At 43.5% G+C, this 16,077-nt stretch overlaps 6 protein-coding genes across 6 annotated transcripts; 3 read left to right on the top strand and 3 right to left on the bottom strand.

Annotated features, from left to right (window-relative positions):
- Positions 1 to 319: 319 nt before the first annotated feature.
- On the top strand, positions 320 to 1,440 carry O0I10_007377 (uncharacterized protein; the record flags this gene model as incomplete). Its single annotated transcript, XM_058487395.1, has 2 exons — positions 320 to 336; positions 1,197 to 1,440. 2 exons carry the CDS (start codon positions 320 to 322, stop codon positions 1,438 to 1,440), a joined length of 261 nt encoding a protein of 86 aa, XP_058341956.1.
- Positions 1,441 to 4,122: 2,682 nt separating this feature from the next.
- On the bottom strand, positions 4,123 to 6,386 carry O0I10_007376 (uncharacterized protein; the record flags this gene model as incomplete). The annotated part of the gene is made up of 11 exons (XM_058487394.1): positions 4,123 to 4,364; positions 4,430 to 4,590; positions 4,650 to 4,743; positions 4,801 to 5,012; positions 5,074 to 5,213; positions 5,274 to 5,336; positions 5,397 to 5,655; positions 5,762 to 5,963; positions 6,035 to 6,096; positions 6,182 to 6,303; positions 6,360 to 6,386. The coding sequence occupies 11 exons, from the start codon at positions 6,384 to 6,386 to the stop codon at positions 4,123 to 4,125; spliced, it is 1,584 nt and encodes a 527-aa protein (XP_058341955.1).
- Positions 6,387 to 7,055: 669 nt separating this feature from the next.
- Positions 7,056 to 8,580, bottom strand: O0I10_007375 (uncharacterized protein; the record flags this gene model as incomplete). Its single annotated transcript, XM_058487393.1, has 10 exons — positions 7,056 to 7,382; positions 7,443 to 7,474; positions 7,531 to 7,629; positions 7,683 to 7,709; positions 7,770 to 7,859; positions 7,911 to 7,984; positions 8,046 to 8,080; positions 8,133 to 8,203; positions 8,265 to 8,365; positions 8,438 to 8,580. 10 exons carry the CDS (start codon positions 8,578 to 8,580, stop codon positions 7,056 to 7,058), a joined length of 999 nt encoding a protein of 332 aa, XP_058341954.1.
- A 1,039-nt stretch (positions 8,581 to 9,619) lies between these two features.
- On the top strand, positions 9,620 to 10,081 carry O0I10_007374 (uncharacterized protein; the record flags this gene model as incomplete). Its single annotated transcript, XM_058487392.1, has 3 exons — positions 9,620 to 9,637; positions 9,710 to 9,832; positions 9,899 to 10,081. The coding sequence occupies 3 exons, from the start codon at positions 9,620 to 9,622 to the stop codon at positions 10,079 to 10,081; spliced, it is 324 nt and encodes a 107-aa protein (XP_058341953.1).
- A 246-nt stretch (positions 10,082 to 10,327) lies between these two features.
- On the bottom strand, positions 10,328 to 12,054 carry O0I10_007373 (uncharacterized protein; the record flags this gene model as incomplete). The annotated part of the gene is made up of 4 exons (XM_058487391.1): positions 10,328 to 10,451; positions 10,530 to 10,677; positions 10,738 to 11,230; positions 11,290 to 12,054. The coding sequence occupies 4 exons, from the start codon at positions 12,052 to 12,054 to the stop codon at positions 10,328 to 10,330; spliced, it is 1,530 nt and encodes a 509-aa protein (XP_058341952.1).
- Positions 12,055 to 12,805: 751 nt separating this feature from the next.
- Positions 12,806 to 15,881, top strand: O0I10_007372 (uncharacterized protein; the record flags this gene model as incomplete). Its single annotated transcript, XM_058487390.1, has 5 exons — positions 12,806 to 13,087; positions 13,149 to 13,847; positions 13,908 to 14,759; positions 14,826 to 15,626; positions 15,696 to 15,881. 5 exons carry the CDS (start codon positions 12,806 to 12,808, stop codon positions 15,879 to 15,881), a joined length of 2,820 nt encoding a protein of 939 aa, XP_058341951.1.
- Positions 15,882 to 16,077: the final 196 nt, after the last annotated feature.

Genomic DNA, 16,077 nt, shown 5'->3' with positions numbered 1-16,077 from the left:
GTCTTGGGCAGCAAGGATTGTCTCGTTGTCTCTCTTTGTAAGGGCTCTTCGACATCATGTAAGTACACTCGCATTGGTGATATCAATATCACTCAAGCTTCTCACAGCGTATCATTACCAAGTATCGCTCGATTCCGTACAAGCCGAGTGCCAACGTAGCGGGTCGTATCTACAAGAGAATGATTGCAAGAATCGGCTGGATTTGGATATTTAGTCAGGGAGTGAGCGTGTTCAAGTGCTGAGGAATGAGCGTGGTGGGTGGTTGGCTATTGTCATGGCGATACCCTTGCTTCCTCTTGTTCGTTGCTATTCCTGCTCTATGCTTGGTGTCCACAGGTACATTCAGAGTCCAATGTTGCAGCACAACTTGTCCCATTGACGTGTTAGCTTGTATAGAGGGCAAGTTTGGTCTCAAGACGTTGGCTGGTTTGGCGTTTTGTTTCAGCTCAACTACACTACTACACCATGGATTTCGGTTTCCAATAACCAACAACAAAGGGTCTTTGTGTATATGGAAAAGGTAAGGGCAATGAGACAAACAATGAAAAGGGCGTTTATTGTACGTGTGTGCTAATAATGAATTGAATAGGTTTCTTTGGTCAGGGAATGCAACTTGGGGCATCATCATCTCTTTGGGTTCAAGTCCCAGCCTGTATCAAGTGACCGCTGCGTCCCTCTGCATTAGCCAAGTGTGCTGGAAAAGTTTCTTGAAACGCGTCCAGTGCTCTATAGGCCTGCGTTGAGTTGATGGGTCGATGACGATGGGTTTTTGGAAGAGTATGGTCACCGTGTTGAGGTAAAAGGGGATTTGCAACAGCTCGTGAATGTGTTGAACCAACACGGTCTTCTCGTGATAGGCTCGTTATTTCCCTTGAGGATTTCTTTTCATGAGGTGGGAAATGATTGGAAGGATTGGGGATCATTCTTTCTTTGGAGAGAATGAATGAGGACAACTATGAGCCTGGACTCAACGTAAGTGATGTCCTTCCTTGCCATGATCGAACTGGCCTTGCGTGATTCGTGCAGTGCTTTCTCAAGAACAAGGGATCGCCCGACGTTGCTCGTATGGTTGTGATTTGGTCTGTGAATTCCTTCTGATTTGCTTTCTTCCTTGGAGAGGATCGCCTAACGGGTATACCAAATCGTCATCATTTCCGGCATCATATGGTCTAACTTGCTTGCTTTCTTATTTATAGAGACGACGATTACGATGATTACCACATACACAACAATGGCGATTACGATGATAACGCCATCCACAACAATGACGATTTCGATGATAACGACATTCACAACAATGACGATTACGATGATCACCTCATCCACAACAATGGCAATGATAACGGCAAAGAGATTCAAAAGGAAGCCTGCAAGATCCCATTCTTTTCAACTTGTGTGCTTTTGGATGTTGGTGTGACGGATGAGATTGGCGACTGGTGACGAGTACGAATGATGACGGAGGACGGCTACGACGATGGTGGTGGCAATGTACAGTAGCAAGATAGCTAGATGAAATAAAGCATTGTTTATTTATTACACACTTGTTGGAGTTTGCTAGCTTGTGGATTACATACTATTGCTTCGAAGATGGAATAATAAAGGTGGTCTGGTTATCGGTCATGCGAGAAGTACATGGCTTTTGTGATACAATAAGGAAGAGTGGGAAGTGGGATGAGCTTGAGAAGAGAAAAAGTGAAGAGATCCCTCCATTGAGTTTCAGGATGTAGAGTGGCCCATTCAATATGTATACGTATCTTTTTACATATACAAATTGGTTTATGCAGCTCGACCTTCTCCTACATGCAAATGTGATATGGAACCATTATTGTCATACGCATTACTTACGTACCTTCACAAAAGGCAATCATCATCATCATCATCCATTTGTGTAGCAACCTGTCAAGGACGTGCCTGTGTAACCACCACGTGCCGTTTCACTCAGCTCTTCATCTTTTCGTTAATGCAGCCGACACCATCCACTAGGAAAAAGCAACTCCATCACGCTTGCAGCATAGGTATAAACATAAAGACAGCCATATCTCAAGATTTCACAATGAAACGTGGGGTTTTCAATAGAGAAATGGGCTCGGCTTGGCCAACAGCACCTTGTGTGAAAGTTTCACGTTCAATGTCGCGAACAGCCCAAAAAAATATTTTTCGGTCGTCGTCGTCGAAGAGGTCGACCTCCAGATCCAGTTTGGCTGGTAGCGACATTGCGAAATCTGGGATTGGCCACGATGGACTTCATAGTTTGACACAAGATCGCTTTCACCCCGCCGAGCAACATGGTTCTATTAAAGACCCCGCGTTTGATTGTGAAGTTTAGAGATACAGGCACCTTTATGTTTTACATATGCTGTAAGCGTGATGCTATATGAAAAGAGGTCGTTGTTCATTGTCAAGTAGTATGACTGTAGCCAAAGGTGCAGAGGGAAGTGTTTGTGTAACTCGAGTCAGCCAACACAGGCGATGCATGATACTTGTGCGCTATTTAGGAATCGTTCCTAAAATGCCGGCTACTAACCCACTCCTCCCATTCTCCATTGTTGCCCAATCCAATGCATGTGAACGATTGTGCTGCTCCAGTCCATCATCTCCATCCTTCAACTTTCATGATCCGATGAGATTTGACTGAAAAGCGCCCAAACACAGAAGTATCATCCAATTTCACAGAAATCATTTTGCAAAGTTATTTGTAAACTGCCAGGTGATAGCCCATTCCTCCCATTCACCTTTGTTGCCCAATCCAATGCGTACGAACAATTGTCGTGCTCCAACCCATCATATCCATCCTTCAACTTTCTTGATCCGAGAGGATTTGACTGAACAACGCTCAAACAAAGAAACATCGGTTCAACCTACTTAATTTCCAGTTCTTCCACTCGCAGCTTGAAGCCTCTTCCTCCCATTCTCAACTGTTCGCCCATTCAAGTACAACTACCACCTGTGAACGATTGTCCTGCTTCAACCCATCATGTCAATCCCACAGCTATCTTGATCCGATTGCCTTTGGCTGAAAGGCAAGTGCATGGCGTGTACAGAGCCTTGTCACTCTACTACAACACGTGCCTTCTTGGATACTACACTCTCTTGCACTCTCCTCTAACACGATCAACCACAACAGGCATTCATTGCAGCAGTTACTGTCAGCAAGGCCTTTGCACCAATGTTTTAAACAACAACCACAATCTTGTCACTCTGCTACTACAACACACGCTCTTCCACACTCCTCTTCCACGATCGAACGCAACAGCCGTTGCTATTACCAATGTCTTCATTGCCTCAAGCTACATACGGCAACCTGCCTGGCAGCCTTTTTCACGTGAACTCCAGATAGTCATTGTATAGAAGCCGCTTTATTTACATGTAGCAAATTGCTTTCAATACATGCGACTTCTTATGGATGTAGATCTTATTATGCTTTAGTGCATTGGATGGAAGGATATGTATGGATATACACAAAGTTGGCAATTCGGGGGGATTCAGCGTTTATTATTCTGAACACAACGCTTGCTACTAGCACGGTCGAAATTCTCGATCACTAGCCAACACCTATTTGCATATAAATATAGCAGCATTGCCCCATTCTTGGAAGTAACATAATAGGCAAGCGTGGTATCATTATTGCCAGAGTGAAAAGAGGTGCACAGGATGGGTTCGTGTGTAGCAGAACACGCATACACTCGTTCATGCGTGAGCACAAGCTGAATACCCAAGGTCACGTGAAAGAACAGCCCCCCTATGGAATCAATGCATCGCGTCATCTAGCTCTAAAGCGAAAGTGTTGGCTACATGGACCCATCGATTGTATGTTACCTGATAGAAGAAACCAAGTATCACCAATGGCAAGTATTTATCAGTGGCCTGTAGCTCAAGTATACCATCGCATCCGGTCTCAGCAAGGGTTTAAAAGTAATTACACAGCTGGTCGATCAATCCAACACAAACAAAAAGGGTACGTTATTGGCACAATGGTAAGGTAATGTCTTGTATCGCCTGTCAATCTCGCCATGATAGTAGTGCATGTGAAATTTTGTATATGATTGTAATATGTATAATAAAAAGGGATCATCATAATAAAAGCGCAATTGGATATAACGTGCCTGAACAATGTGAAATGATTTACACCTTTACAAAGACTTTTCGATTCACCGTGAATTTCAACCAAAGCATGAGGAGCACCGAAGCCGCGTAAATGGAACCAGCGAACATCTTGTAGGCGAAGAAGGGCTCGGCACTCGTAGCGTCTTCGATGGCGTTGGAGATGTTGATACCGAAAATGGAGATGACATTGAAGAGAATGACAAAGGAAAGACCCGTGGGAAACTTCTCCATGCCCAAAATGGAGGCGGTCAGCGGTGATACTACAAGTGTGTGATAAGCAACACGAATCATTGGATAAAGGTAATGGGAAAAAAAGTCATCATACCTAAAGTGAAATAGGATCCACACACCAAGCCAAAGACAGCTGCAAAGGCCATCAGCACACCATAGCTGTAGGCGAATGTCCAAATTAAAAAGTTGGCAAGACATGCCAATGTAAGGTAGAGAATATCGGTATTAATAGGCCCAATGCGATCGGATACAAAGCTATGTGATAGCTTTGTCGTTAGATGTTATTGTCATGTAAAGATGAGCTGAACACTTACCCGCAAATGATACGTCCAACAAAGTTCATAGCCGAGGTGACAGCGACTAAAGCTGATCCTTGCTTATCGGAGAGACCCAACCATGTTGCATATGCTACAAAACACATCCAGGGATTAGCTACGAATGATAGCACAATGTTCAATAACTTACATGGGAGGTAGTAAAATGGCACAAAGTATGGCATGAGCTGGATGGTTGCAGCAAGAGCCCAAATTCTATAGGGTGGATGCTTGAATACGTCAAACTTGAGGATATCGCTTAACTTTTTCTTTTGGAACAAAGGACGTTTGATACGATCCTTCACCAAGATAACGGCAATGATATCGCAAGCCAAAACAATGAATCCAAGTACACGGTACGTCCTATATAGAACACAAGGTGTTATGATCAAAAGGATCTGATAAGCGAAAACGGCAAACTTACCATCCGGCTCCGAGACTATTATTGATTGGGGTCATGACAAAGGGGAAGATGAGGCCACCAATACCAGATCCACTGGCGATGATGCCGAGTGCAAGACCTCGTTTACGGTTGAAGTATTGGGGAGCAACACCCATGATAGTCTATGAATAATACATGCATGAGCAACGTCGAGCAATGTAGATAGATAGAAAAGGACTTACAATGTACATAAAGCACATGCCAATGCCATAGCTAAGACCTTGCGTTAAGTAAAGATGGAAGATCTAAAAAAGAATCTTGCTGATAAACATACGAAAACAAAAGCAAGCACCACATGGACTTACCTCAGTCGCAAAGCCTGCCATAAACAAGCCGATGGCAATGAACAACGTGCCCAAGATAAGAACGACTTTGGTACCAAAGTAAGATAATAGGATTGTAGCTAAAGGACCCATCAAATTGGCGAATACGGAGATCAAAGTACCAACAAAACTCAATTGGAATGCTGCGTTGGATACTTTGTCACCAAAGACTTCTCGCTCGTAATAGTCTTGCATGACACCTTTTGTTTGTGAGACGATGATTAGCGTTGTTTCATACAGACTTTAAAATTTGGGGAAATCAATTTCCCTGAAACCTTACCCCTAGAAAAAGACAATTATGTATGAGTACAAAAGTACTAGAAAAGTCGTTTTGGGCATAACCTTACCATGAAGACGTCATGCCGTAACTGCTGATTTGCACTAAAAAGGCTCCCAGGACGATAAACCATCCATAGCCACCATCTGGTGCTTCGTCTTTGGCAGCATCGTTCTTTTCTACATCATCTTCTGCAGGAAGGGTATGGCTGCTCACATCATCATCTTCTTGTCGGATGCTCTTTTCACTCTTGATTTCTTGTTTTGATTCATCTAAGAGCGGGGATCATGCATGAGTAATGCTTCTTGCAACTTTTAAGATTGGGAGGTATGCTTGATCTTACCTTGAGTAAATGTGTCTTGAGACTGTTGGCAGCCATCCTTTTCGCCATCGTGGGATACAGTCCTGATTGATGGAGAGATACCTTCGTTTACTCCGTTGTCTTGATTGATAGCCATATGGAAATTTTTGAAATAAAAAGGAAACCTACACGGAACTCTGAAGAGCGACTCTTGTTTGCAATGCCTCGTAGAATGGCCGGACCGAAGAACAACGCTTGAAAGTTGTGAGAGCAAAGAAGACAAGATCCCAAAGCTGTGATTCTCGCTTCCTCTATATTTGCAAAACTTTGCTTTCTCCGCTCGAAATCACGCCTCTTTGGTACGTACGGTTACAAAAACGGCCCTTTGTACCATGTGTAACTGTGGCACGCTATTCTATAATTTTTATGTGCAGTACCGGGTTTATATTTTCACCGTGAGCGCGCGTGCGCCGAATCGGTAACGCATACCGCTGATTCCGAGAGTGGTAATCTGGGGTACATCATTATCTTATTACGTCCAAAATGTTGTCAAAAGGTCACACGCCAAGATTTTTGAGAAAAATTATACCTACCCCACATTGTTGATCTATTGCGTGGGACATGTTACATGATGCATGTGTGTGTGTGTGTGTGTAAAAAGCAGATCACATTGCTGCTGCATTGAGAGGTTTACTCAATTGGCACGCCGATACTCAGTGTAGTAGTGTCACCTGGGTTTTATCTCTTTTACCCCATTTGCTAATCTCCACACATTTTTGTGACAATCAATTACTAACCATTGACATATGCATGGCGAACCAATCTTATTGGCCAATACCTTAAGCTACAGCATTCAATGATTTCATGAAACCCCCCTCGATCCCACCCATATCCCTATCCATATTCAAGGCGATCTCTTTGCCAAATGTAAAATGAGACAAATAACTTTGTTTTGGACCTCCGTCAACATGATGGTTATCTCATATAGCTGCCTGTACAACAATGATTTCCAGCTCCACGTGGATTATCTCTATGATATTTGCCTATATTTTCCCTAGCTCTTTTATACACTACGCATGAGGTTGTGGGCTGGTGCATAAAGATTGGGATCCTCCTTGCCGCCGGTCAAGATCAGCTTGATGGTACGATAAATAAATCCAACAGTGACCACCGATCCACCAACAATGCCGCACAATCGAACAATGAAATGGATGAATGATTGCCGTGATTCTGATATTTGGACCGAAATAGGCTCAATGTCGTATTTGAAGAAGATACCAGGCACCATATTCGATGGTCTATCATCAGGAGCTGCCTTGCGAGAATCGGTCACTGCATATTGGTTGGTAATAATGACATCCTTTTGTCGACCAATGTATGTCGTTGGCACCTAAAGTCATCCCACAGTCAGCCCAATTGGGTATCCGGTTGATCCATGATCCATACTTACGATCGAAAGAAAATATTGGAAAGCTTCAAAGTCTATACCATATTATTAGATTTGCCTTATCCTCTTGATATCCCATGTGCACACTTACGAGAATTTGAGACTTCGATGCTGTTATCCAGTGGGTTGATCGCGTTTGGATAATATTTGCCAAAGGAAAGCTCGTCTATCCTGTGGGTAAAATTCAACACTAAAAGAAGGCGTCAGCGGATGTGTGTGTGTTGACCAAGAATACGAGCGTACATGAATGATCCGTGTGACTATGAGAGTCTATAAACGCAATTAGATTCCAATGTAAGATCAAGAGGCGTATTCAATCAAGGTACTTACGATATCCGTGTCCACGCGACGTGATGTGTAGATTGGCAGCAATCTTGCTTGCGTAGATAGAACCCAAAATCCTGCATGCACCCATTTCCGCTGTGGTCACATTGTAAGTACAATGCATGAAAAACAACGTGCCACACATACCAGCAATCTTTTCATCATAAGGTTTTCCACTTGCAGCCTTGACCACTTCTTGCAAATAACGGGAATCCAATGCTCTATCAGGTACCCAATCCATATGAGCACAAATACTAATATACAAACACGCTTCCTACCCACCTTTTTTGATCCTCACGGTTGATGGAGAATTCCGCCTAATCGTACTTGTCAACGTCATGTCTTTTTTTCTCCATAGCTATTACTTACCGGTACCATCTTGAGATTCTCCGTCAAATGCATTTGTTGCCCTGAAGCATCGTACACATGGACGAGTAAGACTAGATGGTTTCAAGGAATTAGCCCCATGATGATACCAAATGTCCCCTATTCTCTACTTGCCATTGCACGGCATTGCCACCGTCAAGTCCATGTTGATTTGGATGCCTTGTTCTATCGTTGGATCTACCAGGAACTGGTAATTGGTGCGTACTCGACGATAGCTATATCACTTGCATGTTATTCTCGTGTTTCTTTTGCTGCAGCCAAGACATCCCCCTTTTTTCCTTCCATACTCTGAAAACTCGCTTAGCGTCAGCAGTGCAAGAAAGCAGCCGAGTAAAACAGTGAGCAGGCCTCCTTTTTCGCTGCGTGCTTGGTTATCCACATCGACTTTTGGAAATACATCCAGCTGAGCAATCTTTTGTGCCAATGTCATGGCTGTCGACGTCTGCAGAGAATAGGGATTCTGAGTGGTCAATTGCTGTCATTGGGTAACTGAGCTGTTGGATTTGGGAGGTGCTTACAAGATGCTGATGTTACGGTCGTTGACAAGGAGTTGGAGGGCGCAAGACATTGCTGAGTTTTGTTCAAGTCTCAATTCAACTTGCTGTACACACTAGCTTTGGCCCATCCATTTTGATGCAGCTTCCTTAGAATAGCATTTGGATACCTCGACTTGCATTCAATACCCATCATATGATAATAAACGCTCATTGGTATAATCACTCGGGTCTCATTATTAAGCATCATCTCGGGTTTATTACATAACAATGACTACATGCATGAATACGTACAAGCCTAAACTTTTATGAAAGGGGGGCAAGTGGCTGTGTTCGAGTGGAGGATGGATCTTTTGTACCTTTTACTACCTCTCATATACAAAGAGGGCAATCACATGCTGAGCTTGATATGACATAAAGAGGTTTTTGACGCCATGATGGTGGCTCAACGAAGAAGAAGAAAAATTGGACCTGATCAATTTGGTCTTTCTTCTACCCCGCATTCGTAACCTTGGCTTTCCATTTATGCTGCATCAAAAGACATACATCATTGCCAAGCAACACTAAGTCTTTCGTAGTGTGGTTGTTTTCTCGGTATGACTCCGATTTTGTTTGATCGACAAAGGAGGATGGTAAACATCTAAAAATAGAAGATTTGGCCGACTTGAACTGGCTTGAGTGGCTGCGCCAAGCACGTCCCAAGATTTCAATGCGTACCACTACGTGCTGCTGTGACCCAGATGAAGCAGGATGGAGTATCCTATTTGGCTGCTATGTTTACCACATTCAAAGCCTTAGCAGGAAACACAGCATTCCGAAATAGAACACCTTTTCCCGCTTTTGTTTCGGATGGAAACAACCAAGTTCGAACCAAAAAGCATATATAAAAGTAGAATCCTCTGATCATTTACTGGCGTATTTTCCCCCTCTTCCTCCTTGCATACAATACAAACATAAATCAATATGGGTTGCTGCATGTCTTATGAACAAGAGGTATAAACAATCATTCATTGTAGATCTTATTCCCCATCTTCTTACTGATGAACAACGTTATTCTTATATCAGGCCAAAGTCTACGAAGTTGTCCTTGACCATAACGGAGTCGCACGACGAGTCGCCAAAGGCCATGGTACACATTTAATTCATGTTTCCAAGCATAAAGAAACCCGTATGGAACAAAAGTCTGATGTACGTGCAAAGAACCGCTTGTAAATGGCTTCATTATTCCTAACATTCGGCTACTACTTTTACTAGATTGTGCTGCCTTCATCGCTTTCATCGCTTCCTCGCCCACCCGATTGTGCTTATTCAAGGGCTCCCAAAATGACATGGAATACACCTTCATCCGGTCGCCGTGTTAGCCCCATCATTGATGAAAAAGAACCTCGCGATCATTTGGATCGACATCACACGCCACCAGTAGTCGCAGTACAGTAAACCCATCATCTCTGAACATACCCCCCTCCTCCACCATATCATCACCCGTACCCTAAGGAGAGTCGATCCCGATTCTCTTTGTCTAAAAAGATCCCTCGCTGTATAATGTATATATCCTTTACTCCACCCCTGTACATGTTTCCAAGATGAGTAACATGAGATCCATTGTTATTGTTATCGGCCCGAATACTCTATATAGTCCAATTGTTACACACATGATGAAAGGGGGATTGATGGTTTGTGGGATTAATCTTCAAGTTTGCTATTGCCATGCATGGGTATCATCTGATACTGATTGCCATCCATATGTTGGTTCCTCGTCATCTTGTAGTAGTTGTACCATATAATGCCAACGATGGATACAAACAAGCTAATCATACAGGGCGGGGGTGGTTTAGCAAGGTATAATCCAAATCATGCGATGAATCATGTGAAACTCTTTTCTTACCCTAATAGAGTCTTGGGGGTCAAAACATCACCATATATCATGACGGATAGCGAAATGATGACGATTTCTTTGCTGATACCGGCGACGCTCAATGTAACGGTGTTGGTGCTCTTGATCAAGTATAGCTCTGCCAACGTCATCGCAAAAGCTGGATATAAAAAGTTAGTACGTATCCTCTTTTTCTCTACCTGAAATATCCCACTCTTACCCAAGAATCCGCCAATTGACATCAAACCAAAGGATTCCATCACGTGAAATATACTGTCAAAGTGCTCTGATTCCTTGAATTGGTCGACAGGATTCTCGAAAATCAAGCTGAGTAGTAACATGATGACGAACATGATAGGGCTGAGATGGTATAGCGTAGCGATCGGATTATCCATTCCCAAACGATCTTCTTGAAGGAGGAACTGCGTAAGGTTCCACCGTAAACCAGAGACCACAGCTGCCACAAGCACCAGGAGAAATCCAACCATGTCAAATTTTGTCTCGCCTTCCACTGTGAGGATGACACCAACGACCATTAAACCAATGATAGCAACAAGCCGAACCCGCGGCTTTTCGAAACCGAAAATAAAAGAGAAAAGGAGGACCCAGATAGGTGTGCTTGATTTGACCATCGTATAGAATGACAGGGTCACATACATAAGTGATGCATTGGCGCAACTAATTTCCAGGGCAGCTGCTATACCACATGGTACCTAATAAAAGGTCTTCATTAGTCGCTTTATATGATATGAGAGAGATGGGGTAAGCATACCACTTTGTATACATAATCATGCAAGGATAATGTTGCTTTTGTTGTATTCCATCGGCTTCCACCAAACGACATCATAGCTGAAGTGATCAGGGCATGTAATCCAGCATGTATGGCTGATAGCAGTAATGGAAAGTTAAAGTTGAAACGATCCTTGCCCATGAGATTCTTGTTGTACAATGATAATGATGTTGAAAAGAAGTACCATAATCCAATGTATGAAAGGTTCTCAATGATGTTCTTGTTCTTGACAATTTGGATATGAGATAAATCAGACTTTGGATGTGGGATTTGGATGGAGATCTTCTCTGGCAGAGGTGGTATGGATGTAGCAAAGGGTGATCGAATAGGTGAACCAAAGTCGACGTGAGCAAGTTTGTTGGTGTTAGGATTGATCTGCAGTGGTGGAAGTGATCCTCGTCTGACGTGGCCGTACTTTTTCTTTGGTGGTTGCAAATGGATAGACTGCGTACGACTATGCGAAGAGTGCCTTGCCTTGCTGCTGCTGCTGCTGCTAGCACCACCACTCATGTTGACTGCCGACGATGCCTCATCCCTAGACGACAATGTCATTTTCTTCAAAGACCCTGAACGTTGTGGTGTGGAAGACGACGGAGTTGCAGACGTGAATGTGGTTGCCTTTGCATCCATCGATGAAGTTGTCGACGTTGTATACTCGCCGGATTGTCGCTTCTTGTCGTCAGCAATGGACGCTGATTGCACATGTTGATTGGAGTCGGTTTCCATAACAGCAGGAATGTCGTCCATGAGTTCAACAAGCGAACGAAGGAAGCATAGCACCGACTAAAAATGGAGCTCCACAGCGGGTCTTCTTGTATGTTACACATGCACATATACACACCTTGTCCAAAGTCACGTGCACCAACGATCTCTTTATCCACCATGACACACTCCTTGATCTTGGTCATTATCGTTGGATCTATCATACGCTACTCTTCTTTTCACCCGGTGTACCCTTGTGTAGTATGACGACTTCACGCATATCAACCATCTCCATGACATCATTACATACATTGGTATCCTGGGTTACAGTTTCCTTGGTAATTAATAAAGTTGATAATTTAAAAGTGGTCGACCCACATAGTCATATGTTGTACAATCCAAGGATAGTGTTCTTTTATATAAAGTGAGTGTGGGGATCAGCTACTTTGCGTATTCTTTCAGATAATGGGAAGCCTCTATAATCCATTTTCATACATACTTGGCGTTCATTGTCAATCCCATTCATACACGATCTTGTGTTCCTTACAGTAGTTTGATGAGGCCAAGATACTTTGACTGTATAGATGTTGATGTACATCAATGGTGATCATACAATAATAGTACCCTTTTTATAAAAGTTACCCGTAAAGAATGTACCCATCAACAAAAGAAGTAGCAGCAGGATTCATATAAAGCAGGAACAGGGTTGTGTGAGCCGAGGAGATTTCAATGCCAGACGACAAAAAAAATCTTTATTCTTGTGAGACACCTGGAACTGGAGGATTTCACTTTTGTTATGCCACCTCAACGAAAGACCAACGGCAAGAAGAACAAGTCAGCTTCTCACCAAGCAAAGGGAAAGAGGAAAAGCAAGGTCGATGTCACCGATGTCTACGAAGCTAGCGACGACGAGCGACAACTGGCACGCAAAGGTCACGATCTAGACGACGTCGACGATTATGAATACCACGTCGATCATGTCAACGAAGAAGACGACGAAGAGATCGATTCAGACGAGGCTTTTGACGACTCGGACGACGAACGATTCGAAAGCTTCAAATTCCAGGGATCGACCAAGGTGAGTTGGGTTTGGTTGGCTCTATGTCAAGTGTCATTCTAATCCATTATGGGTCATATAGGGCTCGGCTAAGAAAGCCAAAAAGAGAGAACCTTCAGTTGATATCCAAGAAGAACGAGAGATCAATATGAACGAATCTGATGATGGAGAGCATGTCGATGATGAAGACGATGAAGAAGATGAGGATGGTGAAGGATACGTTGATCTTTCAGCAATGCTTGACGATGATGAGGAAGAAGAAGAATCCAGCAAAGATCGTAAGCAAGCACACAAGAAAGCAGTGGATGAATTGATGCAAGGAGTGATGGACAGCGATGAGGATATGGACGACATGCATGCATCCGACAGCGAAGATGAAGGCAATGATGGTGAAGGCATGGTGGACTTTATTGATGCCTTGAGCAGCAAGAAACGATCTCTCAATGATGATGGCAGCGCCAAAAAGAAACGCCGCAAGGAGCGCACTGAAGTTTATGAAGAAAATGAATTCAATCTTCTTGCACGTGAATCATCCTCGGCTGACAACAAAAAGAAGCTCGATTTGGGTGATTTGATGGGTTCCATGCCCAATGAGGACGCATTTGCATCCCTTCGAAAGACTGTATTGGAATTGGATGGCAAGGGCAAAAACGTCGTACAATCAGCATTGAATGCTCCAGCTGCCAAACGTATCCAGGATCGTGCTGATCGTCAAGCCGCTTATAAGGAAGCCAATAAGGAAATCTCACGTTGGGAAGCAACAGTGAAGCAAAATCGTGAGGTATGGGCTACTTTGATATGCGTATTTGATTTAGGCGTACTTACCATGGAACAATTTTAGGCTGAACATCTTTCATTCCCTATGCAAAACAATACGACTGTGGGTCAACGCGTCACCAGTGCAGCTCTTGCTAGCAAGTTCAGTGCAGAGACATCCATGGAGAAGCAAATTGAACAAGCATTACAGGCTGCAGGCATGAAAGATGAGGAATTGGAAGAATTCGAGGCTTTGCAGCTCAACAAGTTGTCAGTGGAGGAAGTTGAGGAACGACGAAAGCAATTGAAGATCATGCGTGAACTCATGTTTCGCCACGAGCAAAAGGCCAAACGCATCAAGAAGATCAAGAGTAAGAGCTATCGCAAGTTGCAGCGTAAAGAAAAGGCCAAACAAGAGTTATTGGCAGCTGGCATTGGCAATGATATTGATGCGGAGATGACCGCCGAGGATCAAATGAAGGCTGCTTTGGATCGTGCAGAGGAACGTATGACACTTAAGCACAAGAATACCAGCAAATGGGCCAAGCGTGCTCTTGCTCGAGGCCAAGCAGATGAAGGAACACGTGAAGCCATTATGGAACAATTGCGACGTGGTGAAGAGCTACGCAAAAAGATCCAAGGCGTTCAATCTGACAGCGATGATGATGATTCCGAAGATGACGAGGATGATGGTGATAAGATTGCCAAGGAAATTGCTGGATTGGAACGAGAGCTTGATGACGATGAACAAGATACCCCAAAGAAAGGCCTCTTCTCCATGAAATTCATGCAAGATGCTGATCAGCGGAACCTACAGGCTACGCGAGCCATGGTGGATGACTTTAAGAATGAATGGCTGGAAGAAGAGGACAAGGATGCACAAACATCACACATTGTGCAAAACAATCCTGGACGATTGGCGTTTGGTGTTGCCAAGGTAAGATTCTAGGTTGTCAATGGATACGAAGAGTTTTTATTCACATGGACATTCTCATTGTTTTAGGGCAAAGATGGAAAGAACACATCGACAACAACAAGCTCAGTGGAACTCAATGATGCTGGTCAAATTAAAAAGGTGTCACAATCTGCAGCACACAAGGTACGCACCTCTGGCACAGTCAACATTGCACCTGTCAGTGCACTCGATCAAAAGCTTCAGGAGGTGGATGATGATCAGATCAGTCCCTGGCTTCAACAAGTGGAGACACGTGTGAAAGGAAAGAAGGCATCCAAAAAGAACAACACCAGCAAAGGAAAGATTGAGGACAAATCCGAGCTCAATGTTACAAAGATCAAGAAGGCTCAAAAGGAAGAGAGCGATGATATCCAACTCGACATGTCTCAGACTTTGCCTGTCAAAAAGAAGAAGAATGACAAGAAGCAGCAATTGGATCAAGCCAAGCCTAAGGCAGCACAAGCTGAAAAGAGCGACAAGGATACAGAGTCCAAAGTGGTCGTTACGAGTGGCACATTTGGTTCTGATGATGAGGATGAGGATGATGAGGACGATGTTGGCATGGTGCATTCATCAAACAAGTTGGCCTTTGCACAGCGGGATCTGGTTGCACGAGCATTTGCCAACGACAACGTGACACAAGAGTTTGAAGAGGAGAAAGATACAATTATGGAAGAAGATGCTGATAAAACCGAAGATCTTACATTACCTGGATGGGGAGATTGGTCTGGAAAGGGTCTCAAGAAGAAGAAGAACAAGGTGGTTCGAAAGATCCAAGGTGTTGACCCAAGCAAGAGAAAGGATGCGAAATTGAAGAATGTTATCATTAACGAGAAGCGAATCAAAAAGGTTAGTAGCTGTTGTGTACCATGAAATGGGTTCAAGTATGTCTCATATTTTTGATTATATCATTTATAGAGCGAAAAATACCAGGTTACTCAAGTCCCTTTCCCTTTCCAAACAATGGAGCAATACGAGCGATCTATGCGTACGCCTGTTGGCAAGGAGTGGAATACTCGAAATACATTCCAAAAGCTTACAAAGCCGAGAGTCCTCACCAAACTTGGCACAGTTATCGATCCCCTAAATGCACCTTTCAAATAATCCTTTGTACACGTTTCCTCCTTTTATACACACGCACGCACACATGCACACATGCACACACACACTCACACTCACACACACACACAACAACACACAACACACAACATGTCAATAATATAGCATCATTTTTTATCGTTCATTGTTTTCATCTAAACTCAACGCCTGACGTTACACACAGATGCGTGGGGAATGAATG

Source organism: Lichtheimia ornata (assembly GCF_029851405.1).
Source record: "Lichtheimia ornata isolate CBS 291.66 chromosome Unknown scaffold00035, whole genome shotgun sequence".
Taxonomy (NCBI): domain Eukaryota; kingdom Fungi; phylum Mucoromycota; class Mucoromycetes; order Mucorales; family Lichtheimiaceae; genus Lichtheimia; species Lichtheimia ornata.
The sequence above is the reverse complement of the archived record's forward strand: the minus strand, read 5'-3'. Positions and strand labels throughout refer to the sequence as shown.